Source organism: Aethalodelphis obliquidens, unplaced genomic scaffold, assembly GCF_003676395.1.
Source record: "Aethalodelphis obliquidens isolate GAN/ISIS:26980383/991018 unplaced genomic scaffold, ASM367639v1 scaffold1, whole genome shotgun sequence".
Lineage (NCBI taxonomy): Eukaryota > Metazoa > Chordata > Mammalia > Artiodactyla > Delphinidae > Aethalodelphis > Aethalodelphis obliquidens.
Genome location: NW_020837945.1, coordinates 10,966,924 through 10,993,514, shown reverse-complemented (window position 1 = coordinate 10,993,514; position 26,591 = coordinate 10,966,924). Strand labels below are relative to the sequence as shown.

Genomic DNA, 26,591 nt, shown 5'->3' with positions numbered 1-26,591 from the left:
AAGTGAGAAGGTTGGGAAAAGTGAAGAACAGGGAACAATCTAAAGAAAAGAATTACTTTAGATAGGCTAAGTGTCCAGGTGATTTGAGGCAGGTGGATGGAAAACTTAGTATTTTAATCTTCAGTAAATGTTTGATTGCTAATTGCCAATTGCTAAATCTTTAGGGATGACCCTTTTTCAGTAAAATCAATACATGGAGCAGATAGATCATAGCCTAATTGATTTCTGCTGCTACGTGATATCTTCAGTTAGTATTTTACTTTTCATTTTTGATGGAGCTATGTATTATAAAACTACATCTTTCCTTTTAATTGTTGATTTTGAGAGATTTTTTTCCACTCCTATTGGTACAGATATTTTTCTTACAAAGGAATTAAAATACAACAGTATTATTTTATTTTTTAAACATAGCATATGTTGCTGGAATGTATATGTTTCATTAACATTAACATGTTAACATTCATTAACACGCTTGATTGATTTTTAAATAATTGTCTTGTAAGCCAGGGGTACCTGTGATCCAAGTCAAAAATAAGACCATTTACAAGAGAATGCACATATTGTATTGATGTGTACTTAACTGTCAGTTTTTTAAGTCCAACTTTGTTTCAGACTTAATTTGTGACTTTTTTTCTACCTGATTATTTTACTCTGAAGCTGCATAATGAAATATTGGGTGATGTAGGGTATTGGGTGCTGTATGAAGCAGGGTTGAGAAATATGTGTGTGTGTGAGTGTATAATAGTGGATGAAGAAACAAGAATGTGACCAAGAAGATCGAATAGTAATGCTGCTAACTTTGAAATCATTTTCATTGTGTTTGGAGATGGCAATGTGAAGTGTAAATATATTCATGAGTTAATGAAAGCTGTTTAACAAAGTTGCCTAAGAAATGGAAAGGTTATATGTTGAATTCTTTTGACTACGGTGTTTTAAAAACTGGGTAAGTATGAATCAGCCTTATTTTGTCATAGTTTGGAGTGTTGTAATTCAAGACTGAAAGGAGTTAGGTGGGCCCGTGGTAAAATGGTAGAGCTGCTAGGGGTGGGGGCAAGGTAGGGGTGTGTGTGTGTGTGTGTGTGTGTGTGTGTCTGTACGTGTGTGTGGGTGCACACATACTTGTGGTGCTGGTGCTTACCACTACAGTCTATTATTGCCATGGGGAGTGTGGGCCAGGTTTTGCCAGCTTGTCCTTTTCTATCCTATTCTTAGCCAGAAATCCAGATTTTACAGGAAGTCTGATTTTTAAGATGTCGCAACTAAAAATATTTAAGCACCATGGACCTAAGGAAATGTATCTGTTGGTCAGGTATGGCTGCCATCTTGTAATTTCTGATTTAGATGATGGGCTTGAGATGTTCTTTAAAGACATCCTTAATTGCCTTTAGAACTCTTTTAGCATTTAGGTTACAAAAATTGCTGCTCACACATTGACAGAAACCATCTAGTTAATTGGTCATTGATTTACAGTAGGACTTATAATTAGTAAATGGCAGACATGTTCATGTCTTAAAAGTAGTATCAGTTTCTAGTTCTGGACTCGTGGATTATGTATGCCCATTTAGGCTAAGTGTACGTACAGACTTCAGAGAGCTGTACAAAGACTGAGGCGTTGACTTAGTATGAACTGTCAGAAATTGGTATTCATAGTCCACTTTTTCTTTAGATGTCTGGGTGATTGCTTATTTTAAGCATGGTTTACACCCACTGTACTAAAGCCCTACAGGTTTGAAATACTGCTTCCTGGAAAAGACTGCTTTATCTAGAAAATGACATTTTTTTGCTCAGGGTATATCTGTGAAATTCACATTAGCTTATATGACACATGATCCTTGGAATATAGTATTACTATGAAAAAAATTAGGTGCTCTTCTAGTCAGAGGATAGAACAAGAGGATGATACAATATTATAATTTTTGGTCAGGCTTCATGTTTCCATGGAATGGAAGCCAAGTCATTACCTTGACTGACTTGTCCTTTTTGTCTTTATTACTTCCCCACTCTCACTCCAGATACATAACAGCAAAAGTGCAAATAAACTCAGGTCCAGTTTGTTCTTCCCTACCTTTCAAGTCCAGGATACAGTTGATTTGTTCCCATCCCTCTCCCCCATCATTTTTATTATGATTACAGTGCCCTAGTTAAGGGAATCCTTACCCACTTTGGGAACATTTCAGTAGAGGTTGATGTGGATGAGAGCTTAAAAATGGAATTGCAAGTGAAAGTAGGGACTTAAAACCTCGACCTGGAGCTCCCAGTGCTCATAAAGTGGCATTTCCCTGCTTCTGCCCTAGCATCAAGAATTCCTGGTTCTGAATTCCCTGGCAGTCCAGTGGTTAGGACTCCGTGCTTTCACTGCTGAGGGCGAGGGTTCGATCCCTGGTCGGGGAACTAAGTAAGATCCCACAAGCCATGTGGCGTGGCCAAAAAAAAAAAAAAAAATTCCTGGTTTTGTCTTTGTTTAGACTTCAGTGTCTCCTTGACACCTACCTTGCCTATTATAACGCTTTAATTTTGTCAGGTGTAGAAACCCAAGTGCAGCTATAACAGCCAGATTGCTGTGGATATACTTCAGTATGAGAACACATTGACTGTGTGGTGGTCAGGTCATAGCTGAGCTTGGATTTCAGGTGCTGGGAAGGTCCTCGTGTGGGGACCCATGTGTAGTCTTTGCTTGTATTAGAAGGATGGAGGACCAAAGTCCCAGATACCTGTCCTGTTTTCAGTTGCTCAGGTGTCCTGTGTGCAAATTATGAATATAAGACATTGTTCAGTACTGGTTTTGATTCGGATTCAAGGTGAGTTTCTGCTGCTGAATAAAAAGCGAAATTTTGTGGTAAGGTCTTTGCTGGGCGTATGTTGCAGGGAAGGTGTACTTAAGTGTCCTTTTAAAAAAATTGCTTCAACCATTATTAAGTAAATATATGACCCAGTAGTAGGTTGTTTTGATTGTCATTCTTTTGTGCTGGTATACTGCTTGCCTTCTGTTTTGTTGGCAGTTACATGAGAAAGCAGTTTTGTGAAGTATACTACCTTGAAAACCTTAGACACTGAGTTTCCATCAGGGATGATCTTTAGTCCACCAGACTAGTAGCATGATTGGTCTCAGGAATGCCATTCTTATGTATAGACTGAGGGCCAGGATTTTATGCAAATTCAGTTTAAGGAGATTAAAGTGAAGAAAAGAAATTCCTTCTAATATCATTTCCTTTATTAAATATTTTATCTGATTAGGATGAAATAATTGGAAGCTACTTATAATTTCAACATCTCCTACCTTCTGACATCCAAGGAAAGCACTTCTGATCTTACTTTTCTGGATTTTTATACCAGTCTACTAGTTCTGTCTTTGAAATGTAAGAGAAAAATCCAGCTGCGTTTGTAATCTACAAAACCATGCCTCAGTTTTATGTTCACTTCTTAGGTTCAGTTCAGGGCATAATTTCTTCCAGTCCTTCCAAATTCTGTTAAAGTTATCCTGTTCGTGGTCCTATTGTTTACTACTTGAAAATCCTGTATTCCCTAAACCTTGGAGAAGATGAGAAGGTTTTAAAATTTTCTAACCAAAAGTATCTGCCTGAGGAAACATCCCAATTTCAGGATCTTCTATTTTATGACTTGGCCTCCTGGGAGAATTAGAATCTGGTCTACCAGGAAGACTCTTGTGTTTACATTTTCTGGCCTCAGTCTCATGGAAAAATGAGAAACTTCTTGGCCTCTGTTCTTCTAGGAACATAAAATTGGAGCCAAGTAGGATGAGAACAGAAAACATGACGGTAAACCACCAAGTTGACCTGGTTGGATGTCCGAGATCTGTAAATCTTACGGTTTGTAATACCTAATTCTTAGTGGCTGGTTTAAGCAGGGTGTGTGTGTGTGTGTGTGTGTGTTACATATATGTGTGTGTGTGTATTCCCTCCACCCCTTGAATATTCAGCCATCTTAAGGGTTAGATAGTGTGATCTCCATTTTACACATGAAAAAACTGAAGCAGAAAGGTACCCGGGACCACACAGCTCAGTAAGGGGCCAAGTCAGGATCCTAAAGGCAGTCTCAAACTAGAAGCTATACTTTTGATCACTGCATCTGTAGAAAACAGTGTACACTGTACTGTTATTAGAGCTATAAAGTCCCTTTAGACTGAAGGATACCTGTTTTGAGTGCCTAGTAGGTGCCAGCACTACCATGTGTTTGGGGAACAGAGGGTTAAACTGTAGGACAAAGTTCCAGCTTTCATAGGGCTTACATTCTAATGAGGGAGACAAACTAGCAAATGCTGTGAAGAGAAACAGCAGGATAAGGGGACAAATGTGGCCTTATATTTTCGTTATAGTGCTCAGGCAAGGCTGAGACTAAAGTGAGGGAGCGAGCCATGGCCATTAACTGGGGGCAGAAGAGCAGGGATGAGTGCAGAGGTCTTGGAGTGGTTATATTAACATGGCATTCAATTCAGCAGGCTTTTATTTTATAGGTCGTCTTCAAGCTTTCCTGAAAGAATTGACAGCATATGACAGTTTAATGCTTACTTTTTTTCCACAGGACTTTTATCTAGTAATCTATCTTGATGAATTTGGCTTGAGATACATGTTTTTCTCATTTTATAGAAGTGAGAATTAAGATGTGGACTCGAGCATAGGTAAAGGTGACTCGTTTAACGAATCTCCATATTGTACCCATCACCCAGTTTCAGCAGTTATCACCATTTACCACTCTTGCTTTATCTCCACCACCCCTTCCCTTTATTTATTTATTTTTTTTGCTGGAGTATTTTATATTTATCTTAAAATTTTAAACCTTTAGAAGAGTTACCAGTATAAGAACCATTCAGTTAACACCTGTATGCTTTTCACCTAGATCACTAATTTGCCATATTGGCTCTTTTTTTATCATTTGAGAGTTTCAGGCATTGTTGACATGCCTTTCTTAGGAATAAGGACTTTCTTCCTAACCATAGCATGACTATTACACTCAGATTTGACATCAGTACAATACAGTTATAGAATGTTCAATTTGTGTTCTAATTTACCTTGTTATTCCAGTGTTATCCTTTAGTTCTTCAGTCCGTTATTCAGTCAAGGCTCATGTATTTGGTTGTTGTTTAGTCTTTTTGATCTAGAGCAGTTCTCAAGCCTTTGTCATTAAGGACAGTGTCACTTTGAAGAGTCCAGGCCCTTTGGTCGGGAGAATCCCTCAATTTGAATTTGTCTAGCTGCTTTCTCATGATTAGAGATGAGGTTAAACATTGTTGGCAGGAATGTTACATAGGGATGTCAGTTTGTCCCACTGTTGGGGATGTCAAACAATTATTTGGTTTAGGTGATATCCACCAGATTGCTCCATTATAAATGTACCTTTTTTCCTTTAGTAATTATTAAGTGATTTATGGAGTGACAAACTTGATTGAGACTCAATATTCTTTTCTCCAGCAGTCTTCCACTGGATTTAGCATTTATTGATGATTCAGAATCAGTTATTGCTGGAGTACTGCAGCAAATGCAAATGCAGATATAAAATTTCTCCTATAAATATTTATCATGTATCTAAAAGGTAAGGGCTTAAAAAACAAAAACAAAAAACCACAGTGCCTTTATGCTACCTCACTACAATTCCTTAACATGTAATATCCATATTCAGATGCCCTGAATTGTCTCAGTTGCTTCTCTACAGTTGATTTGCTTGAATCTGAATCCAAGCATCCACAGGTTGTATTTACTTGATGTTTTTGCAAGTGTTCCTGGGTATAGCATTCATGTCTGCCTTTAGAGATAAGATTAATTCTTGATGGGTGTAGGTGTTGACAGCTTCATGCATCCATTCTGAAGTTCCCATCAAACTTTCTTTCACCTAAGTGTTCTAGCATGCATTGTAATCATTGCCTAGGGACATTACTTCATTAGGGATTACGAAAGGTGATTCTCAGATTGCATCATTCCTTCTGTATCGATGAGCAGATTTTTTTCTGACCTGTGTTTATTTCCACTTTTTTATGTATACCTTCCTGGGGAGAGTTGTAAAAGGATACATTCTTCATCTTTACAGAGGATGGTTCTGGACTTCCTTAGTAATTCTGTAATATGTCCTCAATTTTCTCATATGTAAATTTGGGGGTAATTATGCCTACCTCTTGGGGATTTTGTGAGGATTAAATGGTCTGGTACATGTAGCTTAAAAATGGCGCCTGGCACTCATGTTGGGGTAAGCGCTAGTTATTAAAGTAACTTTTTCATTTAATTCTTCAAGTGTAATGGAGAGGCAGAGATGGGAGAGGTTCTTCATGTGTTGACATCAGCAGGATGCTTGAATTTGTATAGAGTGAGCTGAGCGAAGTGCTGCTTGCCCACACCAGGCTGTCCTTTTTGACTGCATGGAAACAACCATAATACACGAAGCATATATCACTGCACACTGTGAAATGGATATTGACAATTGAAGAGGTAAAATCTGGAACACATTCTGAAATGGAGTTAGTACAGTGAAGGGAAGTAGGTAGGTAGGGAGGATGAGATGGTGGCTCCAGGTACAGGTTTTTACTATGTCACGGCCCTTTGAGATTTTTATCTGAACAAAGGGCAGCATGCTTGCCTAGTCTGATTTGTCTTGTTATCATTCTACACTCAACTAGAGCTGTTTCAGATTGCAAATCACTTTGGTAGGGGAGGAAATGCTTTACTTCTTCTTGGCCTTTTAATCTGCCTTCTCTTTCTGCTTTAAAAAAATCCCACTGTTGATAATTGTATAGAGTGTTGGAAGTTTAACACTCTTTTTTTTTTTTGCGGTACGCGGGCCTCTCACTGTTGTGGCCTCTCACTGTTGTGGCCTCTCCCGTTGCGGAGCACAGGCTCCGGACGCGCAGGCTCAGCGGCCGTGGCTCACGGGCCTAGCCTCTCCACGGCACGTGGGATCCTCCCGGACTGGGGCACGAACCCATGTCCCCTGCATCAGCAGGTGGACTCTCAACCACTGCGCCACCAGGGAAGCCCAGTTTAACACTCTTGATCAGGTGTTTAGTCATTAATATTTGATTCATTTATTTAAACATTTGAGCACCTGCAGTGTGCAAGATGGTGTTCTAGACACAGACCCACATCAGTGAGCATCAGAGACTAGGGTCTCTACCCTCATGGAATTTACATTTTGGTAATGAGGTGACAGTAAATATGAGGAAGTTGTATAGTATGTTAGAAGGTGTTGAGTCCTGTGGAAAAAAATAAAGCAGGATAAGGAGAGATTGAGATGGTTAGGAAGTTACTTTTAAGCAAAGACAATGAGAGGAGAGCAAGTCTTGTGAAAATCTGGGGGTGCAGAGTGTGTCCTGCATAGGGAACAGCTAGTGTCAAGGTCCCGAGGCATGTTTGGTACATTGTGCATTGTGAGTGAAGAGGTGACTGCTTGCTGTGTTAATGCCCTGTAGTGGGCCAAGGGCCAGAGCTTGGAGACAGGTTAAGAGGCTAGGGCAGTTAACTGGATGAGATGGAATGGTGATTTGGGGCAGGGTGCTAGTGGTTGAGATTCTGAGTGGTCTGATTCTGGATATAGTTTTTGAGAGAAAGCTAACAGATTTTGCTAATGGATTGATTATGAGTGGGTTGAGAGAGAAAGTGAGCAAACCTTCAGGGATGACTGATAATTTTTGGCTTGAGCAATAGTAAGGATGGAGTCGCCATTTTCTGAGGTGAGGAAGATTGAGAATGGAACAGCTTTAAGGGGGTGAGCCAAATTATTCACACTCCCAAGGAAAAGGGTAGGTGGTTACAAACTCTTCATTCAGTAAGGACAGTGGTCCATAGATTTTGCTATGAGAACTCATATCTATAGATCATATAGCCAGTTCTTTTAACCTAATGTCTTAAGGATGTAAGAGTTAGCAGATGAAGGAAGGCTGAGATTCATATAGCCTGTGGTAACAAGGTCAGATGTAGAATAGACTTTGAGACTTAATTTTTTAATTCTAACACTGAGAAAGAGAATGGAGGCAAAAGCCTTGGACTTGGAGAGTGAGAAGCTGGTTGAGCCTTGATCTTCTAGCCGAATTTCCTGCTCTGTGTGTTTTTACTTATATGAGAAGCCTGTGCCTGGGACTACTTTTTGTTTTGAATCTCTTCGTTTTCTTCATACATATATTCATCACAAATGATCATACATAAATACTTCAGTTGGATTTTATCCTGTACACTCTTTGCAGTCACTTTCGTTAACATTTGTTATATATACATCTCAGTTGTTTTCTCTGCAAACTCAAAATTTTTAAACATGGGTGATATTGAATGATCTTTTATTAATATTGTTTGTTTCTATTAATAAATGTCCTTTTCATGAAAGATAGTATTGCATAGTGATTAAGGGAAGAAGCAATTTAAACCTAGATGGGAGTGCAAATCCAGATGTAAACACAAATAACTGTATCCTGGGGTGTTATACTACTTCATTGCTTTCAGTTTTGTGTGTAAAATGATCATAATAATTGTACTTATCCCATAATTGTTGTGAGGATTAAAGTAATGCATACAGCACTCTAGGTACAGTACCTACAAGGTGTTAGGACTTAGTGCCAGGTAGTTATTTTTTATCTCCATTATTTATAACTCATTTATGATAACTAGTCGTTTGCAAGCAAATAGTGCTGAGCCTCTTGAATTCTTCCCATAAAAAGTTAACACAAAATGCTTAGTCATTGGGATTACATGATATGGTATCATAGGCTCTTCTACTCCGTTACTTTACATTTTCATTTCTCTCAAAAAATATAGGTTATTGGAGTTTGCTCCATACACATGTTCTGGTATCATCCACATAAATATTGAAACCAGTGGTAGTTTCAAATTTACCCCCATACCCAAAAGGTCTTCATTGCTGAGACTTCTTTCGAAAAATAAACAAAACCAAAAAGACCCCTGGTGAGCCACACTTCTACATTCTTAGAAGCAAATTAAAATGACTGTATCTTGGGGGATGTGTGTATATGGATGAAATGATAAATCTAGTGATTTATGAACTTTTCTAGGTGAATAAGATTTTATTTGAAGAAATGGCTTACTTACATGGGAAACCATCCCTCCTAACCCCCCACCCCCAATAATTTGCTAAAAGTAGAGCCGTTCTGGTTGGTAGAGGGTTGCTGGAGGGGGGCTTAAATCCCTGTTCACTCTGCCTCACCTCCCACCCCTGTGATGGGACACCCCCATGTCCCATCTAGGAACCCTCAATATAGTTTGAATGCCATTTGAGTTCAATCACGGTTTCATACATTTCTTACATACTTCCAAAAACTTGAATAGCAAGATTGTAGGTATAGTAGAAATGTTTTGCCAAAGAAATTTAAGGGCAAGCTCCTTAAATGTTTTAGGGACTATTATATGATTACATGTCTTCAGCTCCACTTGTAATTTAAAATTGGCTGGAATTCATATCTGTTGTATTAGAAACACTCATTTTCCTTTTGGTGTCACTGATAAACTGCTATCATAGCCAAGCTCTACAATTTTAAAGTTAAGCAAGGGTTGAGGAAGGCCCTGTTATGAGTATGTATATACCAAGCGCCAGTAACCTATTCCACTAGAGGAGTTTGCTTTGCTGGACTTTGAATCAAGATAACAGAAGTGAAAATGTGTCTGAAAAGTCCATAAGTAGAATTTTATATAAATTTAGTGAGTTTTTTTGTATTTAACTTGAATGAAGTGATGTAGATAGGAGCTAATAGTTGAGGTGGTTGGGAGCCTGTTTAAAATATTTGTGAGAGAACTGCATATTTAATACATTATTTTATTTAGTTCTTTTTATCTATAAACTTTTATGAGGCTTTTAAAACACCTGGGGTATCATTGACAGTTTAATTTGAAAGGCGCCGATATCACCACTTCCAGTCTATGCAAGTTGTAGACAGTGAAGTGACGTTTACTGAGCACCTGCCTGTGTCACTGGGCAGCACACTTTCTAGGTGTTACTTATTCCTTATTAAACCATTAGGAGCTGCATGGTGCTTTCATTTTACAGATGAGACAGTTGAGGCTCATAGAGATTGTTACTTGCCTAAGATCCTGCAGTTAGGAAGTGACAGAGCTTGGACCCCCAGCCCTTCAAAGCTCGTCTGCTTGCTTGACCATGCCACCTACACATGTAAGTTTTCAGATGTGTTGGTGTATTCTGTACCCCTTAAATTACTAGTTAGTAAAGGGAATATTTTCCATTGGATCAAAATGAGCAAGACTTGGCAAGCCTGCTGTTGACAGTAGTGGGCTCTGCCTATTCAGATTGTCCTTTTGAATGTTTGGTTTTTAAATCGACCCCAAAGATAAAAAGGTTGTGGTTTGGTCACTTTGAGGGTCACTTTGTTCTACTCTTTGGTAGTTCACTAGCCTCATTGAGTTTATTATGACTTGCAGCCCTGATGGCTTTAAGGTTTGTTTTTCTTGTTCTTTGTTTGGTTTTTATGGCAGATGACTTTCTTTTAAGAGTGACCATACATCCTGGATTTTACAGAATGTCCCAGAATAGTTTCCTAGTTTGGAAGATAAACTATATGTTTTTCCTAGATAATAGAAGAGAGATGTTAGATTTGGTCATAACTAATTATGTTTTGATTATATTACCTGAAGGGGTTTAATAGCTGATTTAAATTTGGTCTTAACCTATTTTACTCTTTCTAGTTCAAACACAGCAAATATTTGTGTACACTTCTTTATTTGGATTAATTCTTTAACTGTAATTTAATTCATCCAAGTAAATGAAATAGTACTTTCATGTACCAAGACTGTATTTTAATTTTGTGCGGAACTATCAACAAAACACTGCTTTCTGAGACAGAAGCCCCCTCCTGTTGGGGAGAGTCTCTCAGTTTCACAACACCCTTGTGTTTGATTGAAATCAGCTAAATTTCTTACACTGGCCATCATAACTAGGGGACCGTTTCTTTATACATTCTACGTCTATTACTCTCATTATAGAAATAATCATTTTCTTAAAAATGCACTACCAAGGAGCCAACCCACATACTTATCATTACTATACCTACTTTTATTACTTGTCCCACCTTTCTCACTTACGGGATTTATCTGAACCGTAAACCAGCTTAGTCCTAGAAATATAAAAACATAAATTAAAAAATTTCATTTTAGCTGGAGAAAAAATTTTTCCATGTATATTCTTTCTAACAATAAAGGAACTCTGGATAGTGTTCGTTATATTTTTGTTGTAGAAATGTTTACTTCTTTAAAAGAGTGAGAAAAAATATGCAAAACTTGTATATTTTATTTGGAACCATTTTTTAAGAATTGCACAGTTTATCTCCTGAAAGCCTGTGACAGTCTCTCTTAATGACTAGAATGTGAAATTTGGCTGCATTGTATTATAGTATTTTATATCTTTCTGTAAACTAATTTGATCTGTTTTTGTTTTTGTTTCCTTTTCCAGTCTTTACTAGGTGCTGGTCTCTGGATGTTTTTTGTTTAAGTTGGAAAAATCTTAAATCTGTCCAGACTGATATGGTATCCAGTGAGATGGGGACTGTTGGCAGTGGCTTTTGAAGGATCTGAGGGGGCAGAAAGAGTTGAGAACTCGGCCTTGAGCTAGTGTTTGGCGTCGTCCTGCTGCCTCTCCTGTGGGCCCAACGTTTTTTCTCTCTAGCTTACCTGCCAGCTGTTCTAGGGAAGTTAGGGGTTAGACCAGTGTAAGCATTCATCAGGGAGCAGAATATGGCTTGGATATCTTACTTGCATCATATTTGACAATGGGAAACAGTGTTGTTTATTTTAGCAGTGCTTCCTGGTGATCGGAGAAGGAAGGGCTTGTTTTGTTTCTGAGCACTCTGTTCTTTGAACAAATAGGCTGCTGCAGCAGCCACTACAACACATACCCGCTTCCACCTTCCCTCCAAACAAAAATAAAAACACTCTGGGTGTTTGTCCCTTCTTGAGGAGACAGATAGTCAAGTATTGCTGTTGAGAAGAGAGACACTTGAAATGGCCGTTCTGACCAGTAAGCTAGGCTTATCTGTAAGTTGGAACAAAATGGCAAGGGTATGGCTTGGATGTTGGATGGCAGTGGGAGCTCTGTTGGAGGCAGGGATCTCCTAATTGCCAACTACAGTTTTCTTTGTAATTGAGGACCTAACCCTTATACTGAAATGTTACAGGTACCCTTTTAAATAATTAATATTTATTAGTCACCTGATTAGATTTTATTAAAAATTTAGGTAATTCTTCCTAAATAATGTCCAAGTATTTTTTTTAATAACTTGAACATTTGGGGGTCAGAGAAAGTAGTCATAGAAATACAAGCAGCTTCAGGTTTTGGCAAGTATGAAGTGATACAAATACCAACTTTTAGTGTATTTTATGTTTTTGTGTGTGGCAGTTTTACTCATGCCAGTCATTATTGACACTGGCTTTTAGGAGGAAAGATTTTAGTCAGTTTTTTTTTGGTGTAATTGTTGTAGTGCTTTATGCTTAAAAAGGCATAAAGATGGGTTTAAGACATTTCTACGTGGCAGCATTATTAATTAGACCTAATAACCTAATTCGGTAGCATGTTTATCTTTAAGCATTATTTCCAGCTCTTTTCCTTACCAGTAAGAGGTTTGTTGTTAAGTGTTTAGTACTGTGGTCTATTTGGAAAAGAGGTGGCTTTTAGTATCATTTATAGGACTTAATGATTTTTAAAGGAAAGTATCTAGATTCATCAAAAAGCATCTGCTTTGTCAAGCATAAAAAAAATTACACTCTGAGGTTGCCTTATCTCAAAAGGAGAAATCACTTTAGGAGTTAACATGTGGAAGGCATTAGGTTAAATAACAAAATGTTTTTCATATTGGTCTTTCAGCTCCAATTATAATAACTTTGAAGATTCAGAATTTGTCTCTTTTTCCAGGAGAAAACCCGTCATATTCATAAACTCAATTTTAGGTAAATTTAAATGTCTGTTTTTCAATGATTTTCTTAATCCAGGACTGAAAAGATCTGATTGACTTATTGAAGACAATTTATTATCTAATGATTTATAGATGTCTGTTTTGTTTAGGTTTGGAAGATATAATAATAATAATAATGACGTTATTTTTCAGTCTTCCAGAAAAATTTTCTATTTCTTCCTCCTCTCCTTGCTCTGTATACCCTTCAACAAGAAAGCATTAAAAGGAAAAATTATTCAGCAAAATCAAACCTTGAGTCAGTGCCTTTATCATCTCAGAGGTTCTCTTGGAAATAATGCCTGATGAAATGGAAGGGAAGGAAATGACTTTCTGTAACATTAAAAAAATCTTTTTTTCAATGTCTTCCTTCTAGCTAGCAGAGTAAAATTTTAGGGTTGTTTAGGTATGTTCCTAGTTTTTTTGTGTGGAACATCTTGTTTCCCCTTAGGGCAGGAGTCATGTCACAATTTCTAGGTTAATGTATGATGACTAGCACAGATGTACATTTGTAGTAGGAATTTAGGAAAATTTTGTAACAGTAGTCTGCACAGACTAAGCAGTACTTGGTATTGTGTTTGGGGGTAGATGATAATATTTAGTAAATACCTGTTCTGTCCAGGACCCTAACTGGCTATAAAATACATTACTCTCAGGATTCACAGTATTTGAAGATTCATTTTGGTGTCCTTATTTATTATGAATAATTAGTGTCATCCCCCCGCCCCCAAAGTGCTTTAAGACCTTGGTGCCTTTCCAATATGAGACTACCACACTAAGACAAGAAAGGGCAGTGTCATGGTGGGCATTTCTTAGTTGCCAGAGAAGTTAAGCCACTTAGTTAGGAGGTCAATTAATTTTTGTTCTTACTTCAAAATGATAAATATTCTCCCTGACTTTAAGTATCAGATGTGATAGTATGGATCGCTCTTTCCTGTGGAACTAAAGTACATATATTTTAAAAGTTTTTTTTTTCTTTTTATAATGTCTTGTTGCGCCGTTTTGCTAGACTGAAAGTTTCCTCATCGCTTGGTGAGCCCCTCCTCTAATTCAATCTTTGTCTTTTGTCTTTGCTGCCTTGCAGGGTTGGTACAGTAGGCTTCACTAGACTTAGCTGCAACTCAGAATTTCTCCTCCAGCACCTGAGTAAATGCTGATGGTCTTGTGGAGAGTGGATTAAGAGTACGAGCTAAGTTCTCAATCCCAATTAAGAAGCGGAGGAAAATTTAAACTGTCTCCTTCAAAGTTTATCACAACCGCCACCATCAAGACAGCAAACCAAAGGACAAAGACTTTGACCTGCTGTGTTGCTCTGTGTAGTCCAGTTCACGTACGGTTTACAGACTTGGCTGGGGTTACTAATGAGTAAATAAAAAGTTGGACACTTCTGTCATTGGACACTTTTATTCACAAAGTTACCAAAATGAGGGCTGTGCTGGAGACAGCAGACATTGCCATAGTGGCCCTGTATTTTATCCTGGTCATGGGCATTGGTTTTTTTGCCATGTGGAAATCTAATAGAAGCACTGTAAGTGGATACTTCCTGGCGGGGCGCTCTATGACCTGGGTAGCAATTGGTGCCTCTCTGTTTGTGAGCAATATTGGGAGTGAGCACTTCATTGGGCTGGCAGGATCTGGAGCTGCAAGTGGATTTGCAGTGGGCGCATGGGAATTCAATGCCTTACTGCTTTTGCAACTTCTGGGATGGGTTTTCATCCCGATTTACATCCGGTCAGGGGTATACACCATGCCTGAATACTTGTCCAAGCGATTTGGTGGCCATAGGATTCAGGTCTATTTTGCAGCGTTGTCTCTGATTCTCTATATCTTCACCAAGCTCTCAGTGGATCTGTATTCGGGTGCCCTCTTTATCCAGGAGTCTTTGGGTTGGAACCTTTATGTGTCTGTCATCCTCCTCATTGGCATGACTGCTTTGCTGACTGTCACCGGAGGCCTTGTTGCAGTGATCTACACAGACACTCTACAGGCTCTGCTCATGATCGTTGGGGCACTCACACTTATGATTATTAGCATGATGGAGATTGGCGGGTTTGAGGAAGTTAAGAGAAGGTACATGTTGGCCTCACCCAATGTCACTTCCATCTTGTTGACATACAACCTTTCCAACACAAATTCTTGTAATGTCCACCCTAAGAAAGATGCACTGAAAATGTTGCGGAATCCAACAGATGAAGATGTTCCTTGGCCTGGATTCATTCTTGGGCAGACCCCAGCTTCGGTGTGGTACTGGTGTGCTGACCAAGTCATCGTGCAGAGGGTCCTAGCGGCTAAAAACATTGCTCATGCCAAAGGCTCTACTCTGATGGCTGGCTTCTTGAAGCTTCTGCCAATGTTTATCATAGTTGTCCCAGGAATGATTTCCAGGATACTGTTTGCTGATGATATAGCTTGCATCAACCCAGAGCACTGCATGCAAGTGTGTGGAAGCAGAGCTGGGTGCTCTAATATTGCGTACCCACGCCTGGTGATGAAGCTGGTTCCTGTGGGCCTCCGGGGCTTAATGATGGCAGTGATGATTGCAGCTCTGATGAGTGACTTGGACTCTATCTTTAACAGTGCCAGTACCATATTCACCCTCGATGTGTACAAACTCATCCGCAAGAGTGCAAGCTCCCGGGAGCTAATGATTGTGGGGAGGATATTTGTGGCTTTTATGGTAGTGATCAGCATTGCGTGGGTGCCCATCATCGTGGAGATGCAAGGAGGCCAGATGTACCTTTACATTCAGGAGGTAGCAGATTACCTGACGCCCCCAGTTGCAGCCCTATTCCTTCTGGCAATTTTCTGGAAGCGCTGCAATGAACAAGGGGCTTTCTATGGTGGAATGGCTGGCTTTGTTCTTGGAGCAGTCCGTTTGACACTGGCCTTTGCCTACCGTGCCCCAGAATGTGACCAACCTGATAACAGGCCAGGCTTCATCAAAGACATCCATTACATGTACGTGGCCACAGCGTTGTTTTGGGTCACAGGACTCATTACTGTAATTGTTAGCCTTCTCACGCCACCTCCTACGAAGGAACAGATTCGTACCACCACCTTTTGGTCTAAGAAGAGCCTGGTGGTAAAGGAGAGCTGCTCCCCAAAAGAAGAGCCGTACAAAATGCAAGAGAAGAGCATCCTGAGATGCAGTGAGAATAGTGAGGCCATCAACCACGTCATTCCCAATGGGAAATCTGAAGATAGCATTAAGGGCCTGCAGCCTGAAGATGTTAATCTGTTGGTGACCTGCAGAGAGGAGGGCAACCCAGTGGCTTCTTTAGGTCATTCAGAGGCAGAAACACCTGTAGATGCTTATTCCAATGGGCAAGCAGCTCTCATGGGTGAGAAAGAGAGAAAGAAGGAAACAGAGGATGGAGGCCGGTACTGGAAGTTCATAGATTGGTTCTGTGGCTTTAAAAGTAAGAGCCTCAGCAAGAGGAGTCTCAGAGACCTGATGGAGGAGGAGGCTGTTTGTTTACAAATGTTGGAAGAAACTCCACAAGTAAAACTAATACTAAATATTGGACTTTTTGCTGTGTGTTCACTTGGAATTTTCATGTTTGTTTATTTCTCCTTATGAACTTTTAAGGATATGATGAGACACTAACTTAAGAAAATACTGGTCTTTGAAAAAAACAAAAAAACAAAACACTTATGTAACTGTTGCATCTCTCAGGCATTGTTTACGCTGTAGGTTTTAGCCAAATTTTACTTAGCAGAAAAATCATCTATTTGCAAGACTTTATTTTCCCAGAGATGGATGAAAGTAAAATTTCAATCTAAATGAAGTAAAACTTGTTTAACAGACTGAATTGTGCAAATGTGGTTTAAAATTTTCCATACCAAAGTAAGGAGAGACCAATTATTCTCATAGAGCACTTAGAGCAGAATATATGCTAAGATATCACGAATAAGATATACTGTCTGCACTGCCAAATCTTGGTAGGCCTTCTTACCCTGAAGTAGAAGACTTGCTCATTTTAAAGTTTTTTCTCTCTCTGTAATCCCTACTTCCATTTTAAAAAACTGAATTTGTAGACATTGTATAATCAATTATGTACTGAAAATCGCTAACATGTGCTTGTTTCAGGGCAAGTTCGTTTGCCAGGTTCGTTTTGTTAGCATGAGCCTATGGATTCTGAATGCTGAAAGAAAGGAAGAAGAATGTTTTCCTGTAGCTATTCTTGTACCACCAGTATATGGAATGTTGGGAAAAAGTTTGTTCCAGTTGCTTTTTTCTTTTTTTCCTACTTTGAAGTTTAAGTGAACCATACTCAAACGACCACCAAGTCTGTCTTTATAAAGTTGTATGTCATGATTGTATTGTACATGATTATGGGGGAGAAAATGAAGTAAACATTGCTGATGATCCCCAGATTTACTGACCAAATTAAGATCATTTATATAGTTTGGAAATTAGCATCCCCTAAGCAGCATTTGATCGACTAAGCTGAACAGGTGATAGTCTAATACTAAATATTGGACTTTTTGCCGTGTGATCACTTGGAATTTTCATGTTTTCATACTTCATTAATTCTCTAGCTTTGTTCTTGTCATTTGGTAATATTCTTTATTAGCCAGGTACCTTCCCAAGTGGATCCATTTGGAAGATATGTCCGGAAATTTGAAGAAGAATTAACTCTGCCTTTGTGCTGGGTTGCCCTACTTGATTAGATCGTGAGATATTGCAGTTGAGTTTTTAGAGTGAAAATTTAATTCTCAGATCATATTGTATCCTTGATAAGTCTTTTTTCCCCGATTTACTTTTTTTTCAAAAGACTTGCCATGTGTACACAGCCTCTACATTTTTGTTTAAAAAGTTAACAGTGACTTAGAGTGTGATGATATTTTGATGCAAACTGACCATCAGTAACAGAAAACTCAAGAGTGCATGCTTTGCCATTGGTGGATTGTCAGTATAGTTTTTCTGTAGAATGGATAGCATGTTCAAGAGGTGCCGTGAACAAGAACTTCTACGGGTTTCGTAGTGTGTCTTGTAGAGGAGATTACAGGACTTGCGTTAATTGTAGGACCCTCTATCTTGACATGGCTTCATACCCAGTTACAGCCTTCCTGGAAGAGAATCCATTTTTCACAGAGTGATTCCCTTCATGAGGACAGGGTACAAAAGACGTTTGAGAAGAGCTCTACAGATTAGGTAGTTCTTTGTGTGTCCTGTCCTTTTTCCTCCATGACAGATGAAGGAAACTAATTGTGTATCTACTTTGACTTTTCTGTAATCTCTGATATTTTTTAAATTGCATGATTTTATTAACCTTTATTCTTCAGGGGAAAATTATTACTTTTTTAGATATTTTTGTAGATTTTGAATCAAAACTCAGTCCTAATGACTTTAAATTTTTTTGTATTTATAAACTAGTTTCCTTATGATGGATTTGATTAGTTCAAAGTTGATTTTAGAAATTGTCAGGTAGCATAATGTCTTCCCATCTCCAGGGGGCTTTCTGAAGGACTGAGTCTGTAGATGAAAAAAATAATTCATGTACGAATAGTATGATTTCTCAGAGCTTATTAGAGTGCCTTGTGGAATTTTGTTCTCAATTTCATTCTTAAGGTTTATAAGCTGGGGGCCAAATAAAAATAAGGACCATCCTTTTCTTGTGTGGATGCTGAGGCTGTGACATGTCCAAGGTTACAAAGTCTGTTGGGAAGAACAGAAAACCAGGTGTCCAAATCTGGATTCATGGTTTGTCCTCTTCTTTTTTCAAAGGAACTGTTCTTCCTTTGAGACAGCCTTTTGATATTTGGGGAAATAACAGGATCTTAGATTTTTCAAATTGACATTAAGTTGTAGGAATTAAAATTTTTCTCTGACTCTGAACACCTTGCTGTGTAACTCAGCAGTGAGGACTGACATATTGGCTGAGCAGCCTTCTTACCCCTTCTATTAAAAGCATAAATGAATAGGTGGTATTTAAGTGGATTTTTCCCCCCTTTATTTAATGTTGACTCCTAATAGTTTGGGATATTAGCATCCCCCTACCTTCTCTCTGCTGTTGTCTTAGTATGATACATAAAATACATCATCTTGTGTCTATTCATGTGTATATAGCAGTAGGTCAAGTTTAGAGTACTAATGTTTGTAAATAAGGAATGATTATTAGCATATCCATTAGGATTGTTTATTCTTGCCAGTATAAACATTTTATTTAGACTGAAGTCCCTGAAGCTTGCCCTTCTTATTGCTTCCCAGTAATAGATAATGTGCTTGAATAAGTATGTGAATTCCTGATTGCAACTTCATTTCAGGGGACCATTCTTCAGTCTGTATTTCATTAGAATGATTGTTCATGGAATGATACATGGTCTGTCTTAAAGCTAGCAAAATAGTCATACTTTACACTAACTAAATGGGTCCTAAATGATGACATTGATACCTAGACATTAACATGTATATGTTTTCATATTGGCTCAAGCTGAGGTTCAGAATTGGCTAAGAGTGATTGATTACAGTAGTTAGCTACGAGTCAGAATGAAGCGAGGACACTGGTCTTCAAAGGTGGAGAAAAATATTGTCTTATCTGCTGTTAATGGTATCTCCAGTTCTTAGATTTTTGTCCTCTCAGGCAATCTTAGTCTCCAGATCTGATGAGAAGAGCTTATTACCCTGACATGCAGAATGATTATTGGTTCCTTTGTGGTACCTCTAATTTCCCTGTTCATCTCAGAATATTTTGTCCTCCCACCCAAGACAGTAAGCGGCTTTTGAAACAGCTGAGCCAGTCTTTTCCCCCAGCCTTTCTTTCCTGGTGAGGTTATCACTCTTATCTTTTGGTTAGAGAAGCATCAAGCAGTAGCAATGGTGCTGTGTCCTTTGGCCTAAATCCAGCAGATCTGATCTCCCAAGGCTTCTTTTTCACTTGGCTCAAAGGATCCATTGTCTGTTTGCGCAAAGAGGCTGGCCTGGGTCACAAAGCCCTAGCTCTTGGGGATGGCCAAGTCAAGTAATTAGTGGGGGCCCATCACTTCATGAAACTTCACATTTTAAGAATTGAGTGGGAAGGTTGTTACTCAGGTCTCTAACCTGAGGCTAAGTGGGGGCTTGAAAGTCTTGTCCAGGGTGATTAGAACCTTTAAGTCTCTACATTTCTCAGTCCATTGCTGTCTTCCCTATATTGGGTGTGTGGATCTTCCCCTCTCTTTAGATATCATTTAATGTAGCTTATGGGTTATTCTCATTCTTTACCACCCTATAGAGCTGCTATATTATTAGCTATTAAAAGGTTAGACCCATCAATGTTCCCACTTGGCAGTATTCAGCTTACTTGCTTTTCTTATACTTTACTCCCATACGTCATTTTCATCTGAGGTATGATGGTTGAAAATGACCACATGGGTATCTAGTAGTGACACCTCAGCATTTCCTGAGTTTGGGTTGAGAGATGTATAAAGACCATTGTTGTTAAATTCCGTGAGTACGGAGACTTGCCAGGACAAAATTTTCTTAAGAAGTCAGAAACACTATTAAGTGAGATGCTGAGAAGTACCTGGGTGATGCAGACTTAACAGAAGACAAAATTAGCTTAAAATGTGTTAGATGTAGAATCATATTCATTGAACTCTAGAACTTGAGGTATCTTTGCTATCAGCTAGTTTAAACCCCTCCGCATATAGATTAGGGTACAGTGAATAAGATCAAGCTTGTTAAACCCTGGTTTGATGTTAAATATCGTAAAGTGTGAGTTTATTAACATATTTGAGGTTAAAATGACTGATATTTCATAATGATACTTTAGTAGAAAAAATACTTTTAGGTTTCAGTATTCATAAGATTTATCATTAGCCAGGTGTTAAATTGTTTAAGTCATTTTAATGTTGACATTAGCCTGAGCAGACTTTACAAATGGGATATATTCCTATTTGTGTGTATGCCTACCTACCATTCAGAGAGACTGGTTTCCCCCTTTGTCTTCCCTCACATTGCTTTAATTATTCACCTATTCTTTCAACACTTAACAGATTCCTATTTTGATCTTTTGTCAGCTTAATTCACTTTGTTTCAGGCTTATTGTCATGGTGTGCAGAAGTGCTGCTTTGCCCCATATTTGAAGGTCTGGATCCAAATAGTGATTCACTAAATATAGTTGTGTTTAAATATACTAAATTTCTATTAGCTTAAACTGTTCTCAAGAATTGTTTTCTTAGACTTTGTGTTCACTAATAATAAAAGCCCTTAATAATTCATCAGTATTTTATTCTCGAAACTCAGTTTTCAAAAATTAGGAGGCAAGAATAGTTAAATTCACACCAGTCCCTTTGAAATGATGGTGTCACAATGTAGAGAGGAATGGAGTTTGTTTTGATGCCGAAAAGCCTTGTTCTTGCAGTAATTAAAGGTAAAAAGTTGGAACTAGTCAGTTGGCATATAGAGAAACCCTTTTGTACTAGTTAGGTATGAAGCTGGATTACAAAAGAAGTAATCTTTTGATCACTACATTTGGTTTTCTTGGTTGACTTAACTCAGGGCTGCAAATCCCTTTTCCTCCATTAAGCTAACTTCTCTTAATTTGGTATGCTTTTTGTCAAACTCTCACCTCTGTTGGAAGAGTAGATAGATACTCAACTACTTTGACTCCAGAACAGAATTTAGCTAAGGTTCAAAATAATTGATGGGCTTTGCCAGCACTGAGTCCCACACCATTATTCATGTTGTCATATAAATGTTTTTATTTAAACTTCTCTCCAGTGCTGGGAATAAGGCTTTAAACTACTGATTCACCTTTAAAGGAATGTTAAGAGAATTGATATAATTTATGTTTGTTTCCATCTCAAATCCTTTATAAAAGATAGGATTTAGCTTATTGTTTTGGGTTAAGCACCCCATTTATCTGATAACCAACAGGCTTAACCATTGGCATATAGTCTTTTACTCAGAAGTAAACAGAAAAGGTTTGATGTATCTGTATCATTACTCATCTCGTGCACTTTACTTTTTCGGGGAGAACCATAATCTGAGACTTGACTTAAACCAATAACCTTAATTTATGTAATGACTTTTAAAAGTTTGGTTTGGTTACCTGGATACATAGTGTGTTTGCAGAGAGGGATGCTAGAATAAATAAGTCAAGACAAAGCACAGTGGTCTCAGATTCTTGTTAGTGTAGGAGCAGTGCTTTGCTCTCCTCAGAGAAGCACTGTATTATAATTGTTGCCTAGGATAATGGAGCCCCCCACCCCAGTTCAAGACAGTTTACAGTAAGTGAACTCTGTCATTGAGGGAAATACATTTTCCAGTGATTTCGGCAACAGCACAAGTTGACAGTAGGTAACCACACCTTTGTTGGAGACTTATATTGGAAATTCACCTTGTACCCTAGTGCTGCTGGATAAAGGAGTGTTTACTTTTTTTATTGCCTCTGGACAAACTACTCTGGATAATTTTCCAATATATCAGTGTAGCCTATACCTCTATAAGTGGAATGTTCCTTAATAACTCACTTTTTTGTTACACTAGTTGGAAACTGAAATTAAGCTCATTGCTATCTATATTATTGAAACCCCCAACTGGCAAAGGCCATTCTGTAGGGTATATTCCATAATATAATCATCTTCTGAAATTTATGTTTTGATTAGTGCCTTCTGGCTGCCAATACTGAATCTGCTAGTTCACACCTTTCCCTTTCTTGATAGATAACTCTTATTTGTTACAGTTCCTCTTTTTAAATATCGTTATATCTAGTGAAGAAAATACATTTATATTTACATACTTTATATGCAGCCTCTGTTTAAGTTCAAGGAACCAGGTAAGTCTGGTTTGTGTTGCAGCTTAAATGTTATTTATTCATCTGAATTTGTTTCTTTTATATCCTTAATTAAAAATTTAAGGTTACTTATTCTGTGAGTATATTTTAACTTTATCATTTTCCAGTGTAGGTTGGATAGGCATATCTGAGAACATATATGTGACAACCGTTTCACATTCCATGATAAGGAAAAAGCTGAAAGTAAGTGTCCATAGAAAGCACAAAACCATGTTCCCTCATATTTGTAACTCCACATGTAGAAAGCACAAGACTAACAGTATTCTCATTGTCCCACAAGTGCCAGGCATAAAAAGCCCACCATGGGTTTGTCTCGAGTTGTCAGAATGAGGACCGCAGTACTGAAAGCCCTAGACAGTGAGGTACCTAAGATAGGGGTCCTAAATCATAAGGGATTCAGTGTTCTAATCTGAGTACGTTTGTACTGCTTTGGTGGAGGAGAGAATACCAGTGTCAAGAATTCTGCAATTGTATTGGGGGGTTACTAGCTAAAATGGGGTCTGTGGGCTCTTTCCTACAATCTGGAACTTGAGAAACAGGGACAGACTTCTAGGTTTTTGGTGGGTGGAACATTTTGACAAACTTCTGCTTTAAGCTGTAGAGCCATTGGATTTTTTTTTTTTTAAATCATACATCTTTAGGAAATTTTACCTCCCGTCAATAGTACCTTGAAAACATGGAGAAATCTCACATTTTAATAGGGCAAATACTAATCTTTAATCTTTGCGTAAATTTAATCTAAACTTAATGAAGTTATTTTTTCATATGCTTCACTGCACTTCATTTTAATAGAGCAGAATTTGATCCAAGTGTTACGAGCATCAAACTAACAGACAGATCTGCCAAATGAAGTGCTTTGCTTTTCACAATGGTTGTAAGAGTCTAAAGGATTCTTTTGCCTGTCTCATTACCCGCTTCAAGACTAGATTAGATGAAATCTGTGAATATGCATGCAAAAGAAGAAAATAATGTGTTTTCTTGAACTCGACATTATCCTTATTTTACTCCTCACTTTCTACACCTGAATAGTCCCTGTTTGTAAACAATGAATAAATACATTTGTGTCTTGGATTTTGCCTGTATGTCAAAAGATGGAAGGACTCTCAGGATGGAGAGAAGTGACTAGCTTTGTTCCCACTCTCCTCTATTTTGTATGTTTATCTTCTTAGGGATAATCATCTTTAATAATATATGGAATGAAGATTAAAGCTGGTATAGACTAATGGAACATGTTTTAGAAGAATTAACCTGAGCACTTTGAGGGAGAGACTTACGCCCTCTAGCCAAAAGTCGCCAGGTTATGGACCTGCAGCATTTTTTAAGAATGTAAAACCTCAGGCTTCGGTGGGGTTACTGGAGAGGAGTACCAGAAATGCAGGAGAAAGGAGAGGTTTGAGGAACATCTTTGGCTTAGCAATATGTGATAAGGCAAAGCAGTAATAACCTGTTAGTCCTGTGTAGAATGTGTTCTGTACCTTTAAATTTTGTTTTTAAATTTAAAATAGTTTTTAAGAACTTAAAGGATGCTTTTGAAGATTCCTTTGGCAGAATATCTTTCATCTGTAATTCCATGGAAAATTGCTTTAATTAGTCTAGGTGAGAGTAGTCCTAGCGGTGTAAATATGTATAAATAGAATTTTCTAATTTCACTGTGAGATCTCTAACTTTTGAGTGGCAAACAGATCAACAGGTCTTTTGCTCATGGACTTTTCTGTGGGGTTGTTAAAATGCAAAAGCTTTATTTTTTAAATAATGACGTATTACATTAGTGTCAGATGATGGTATGGAATCTGTTGCCCTGCTTTCCCCCACCAATAATGCTTCAGTTTATAGATTGCCAACAGAGTTCCAAAATAAAGCGAGGATTTACCCATTCTTTGCTTGGACATCCCATTTTCTGTTGCCTGGACCTATGTTGGCAATCACATATGAACTATGTTATGCTTCTCAGTGCTTCTTCTTCTCCTTTTTTTTTTTGATAAGGTGGATATCAAAAATAGTTGCTGTGCAAAAGTTAGTAGTCTTCTTCAAGAAGAAAACCAATTCCTTTTCTAATATCCTGTGAAATTGCTTCATTCATTCCTTTATTTTTAAGCCAAATGTCAGCAGAGTACTGCTGCTTTTATCTAGTAATTTTGATATGTAAGTATTAATGCATTTTTAAAAGATGTCTACATTGAAAAATGTTTTTCCCAGTGTCCTGCCTCTTAAGCTTTGTTCAGATGTTCTGTGAGAGACCAGTCTGTGCACTGGGGTTGTGTATTGTATACATGGATTGTTTTGTCAGTTATGCATTGTAGACCAAATGTGATTTTAAATGAAGTTGTTGGGTTATTGGTGAGTTTTTTGAATTGTAAACTGATTTCCAGGGTACCTTCATTGTCCACAGCATTTTCTTTTTTTTTAAGGCTTGACTGATCAGGTCCATCTCACTGTACAATGTTTTAGTTGCAAGCAGAAAGTAGAATTTGATATAAACCAGGTTACTTCCATATTGAAAGGAATACAATTAAAATTGTAGATTTAGGATTGTTAACCATACATGACAATTCTAACTTTGACTTATTCTAACCTATTGTATACAATCTTATTTTTTAAATTGTAGACATGTATGATCTTGGTTTAATGTGTTTTTAAAAGTGTTAACTGTTTAAAAATGAAAAAAATGAAGCAAATCTGCTAAAGAGCTGTCAGTTTTCATTACTGACTCTGTAAAATACACTGTTCTTTGTGTACTATGTGTTATTTTGCCAGCTGCTGCATTAGCCTTTAAAAGTATTTGGAAACTTAAGATGAACTACATTTCTTGCAAAGTATATTCCTTTCTGTGGTATTTTGTCCTGTAACTGAAGTATAGTAATTATTTTATGGAAATGTTAGCACTTCTGTACCAACTTTGAATAAAATGAAAAATTTACACTTCTGTGACTAAGTATTTTCAATATGAACACATGTCTACCCTCAAAAGGTTGTATCTCAGTTCCTTTTCTCTTGGCTCATGAAGAGTTCCGGTGGGTTTCCCCCACCAATTATTGCCATTCTTTACCTTGGAAAACATGGACTTGCAAATACTGACTGAGAATTGAGTTGCATATAAAACATTGAATAAATAAAAATATTCTTGGTTTTTTCATTTCTAATTTTGAGATAATTCCAAATTATAGGAAAGTTGCAAGAATAGGTTGAAGAACCCAGGAATCATTTTCATCCAGATTCACAGAGGTTAACATTTTGCCACAGTTGCTTTGTCATTCTCTCATCAGACACTTTCCTGAACGGTTTGAAAACAAGTCACAGGCATCATTCCCCTTTACCTTCTAAGTACTTAGGGATATATTTCTTAAGACAAGGATAATCACAATATAATCAAAATCTGGAAAGTAACTGGTACGATATTTTAATCTAAAGTCTTTATTCAAATGTTGCTGTTTCAATAATGTTCTTTTATAGCAACTTTTTTTTTTAAGTTTGGAAACCAGTTCATTGCATTTAGCTCTTATGTCTATCTCCTTTAGTCTGAAATAGTTCCTCAGCTGTTCTTTTTGTCTTTTGTGGTATTGATATTTTTGAAGTGTAGAGGCCAGTCATTTTGTGAATGCCACCCCTATTTAGGGTTGTTTCCTCGTGATTTGATTCACACTATGCATTTTTGGCAGGACTACAACGTAAGCAATAATATGTCCTCAAAGCCTCACACTGAGAGGCATGTGTTGTGTTGTCTCATTATTATTGACATTAACTTTTGATACTTGATTGGGGTGGTACCTACCAGGTCTCTCCACTGTCTAGTTAATGTTTTCCCCTTTGGTAGTAAGTAAATTGTGGGGAGATAATTAGAGTTTATGTAAATAACTTATTCCTCATCAAACTTGAATCCCTAGTTTTAGCATCCATTGATAATTCTTTTTTTT

At 37.8% G+C, this 26,591-nt stretch overlaps 2 protein-coding genes across 4 annotated transcripts in view; both read left to right on the top strand.

Moving 5' to 3' along the window:
* The window catches only part of SLC5A3 (solute carrier family 5 member 3), a 38,709-nt gene extending 13,112 nt beyond the window's left edge, over window positions 1-25,597 (top strand). The window contains exons 2-3 of one of the 3 annotated variants that reach the window (XM_027100875.1): window positions 12,814-12,896; window positions 13,983-25,597. In XM_027100875.1, coding sequence (XP_026956676.1) covers window positions 14,322-16,478 — 2,157 coding nt within the window. In that variant the 5' untranslated portion in view covers window positions 12,814-12,896; window positions 13,983-14,321 and the 3' untranslated portion in view covers window positions 16,479-25,597. Of the gene's footprint in view, window positions 1-406; window positions 6,435-12,813; window positions 12,897-13,982 lie in introns of those variants that run through there. The other 2 variants (XM_027100881.1, XM_027100867.1) reach the window with 2 other exon arrangements.
* The window catches only part of MRPS6 (mitochondrial ribosomal protein S6), a 102,833-nt gene that overhangs the window by 45,334 nt on the left and 30,908 nt on the right, over window positions 1-26,591 (top strand). The window lies entirely within an intron of this gene.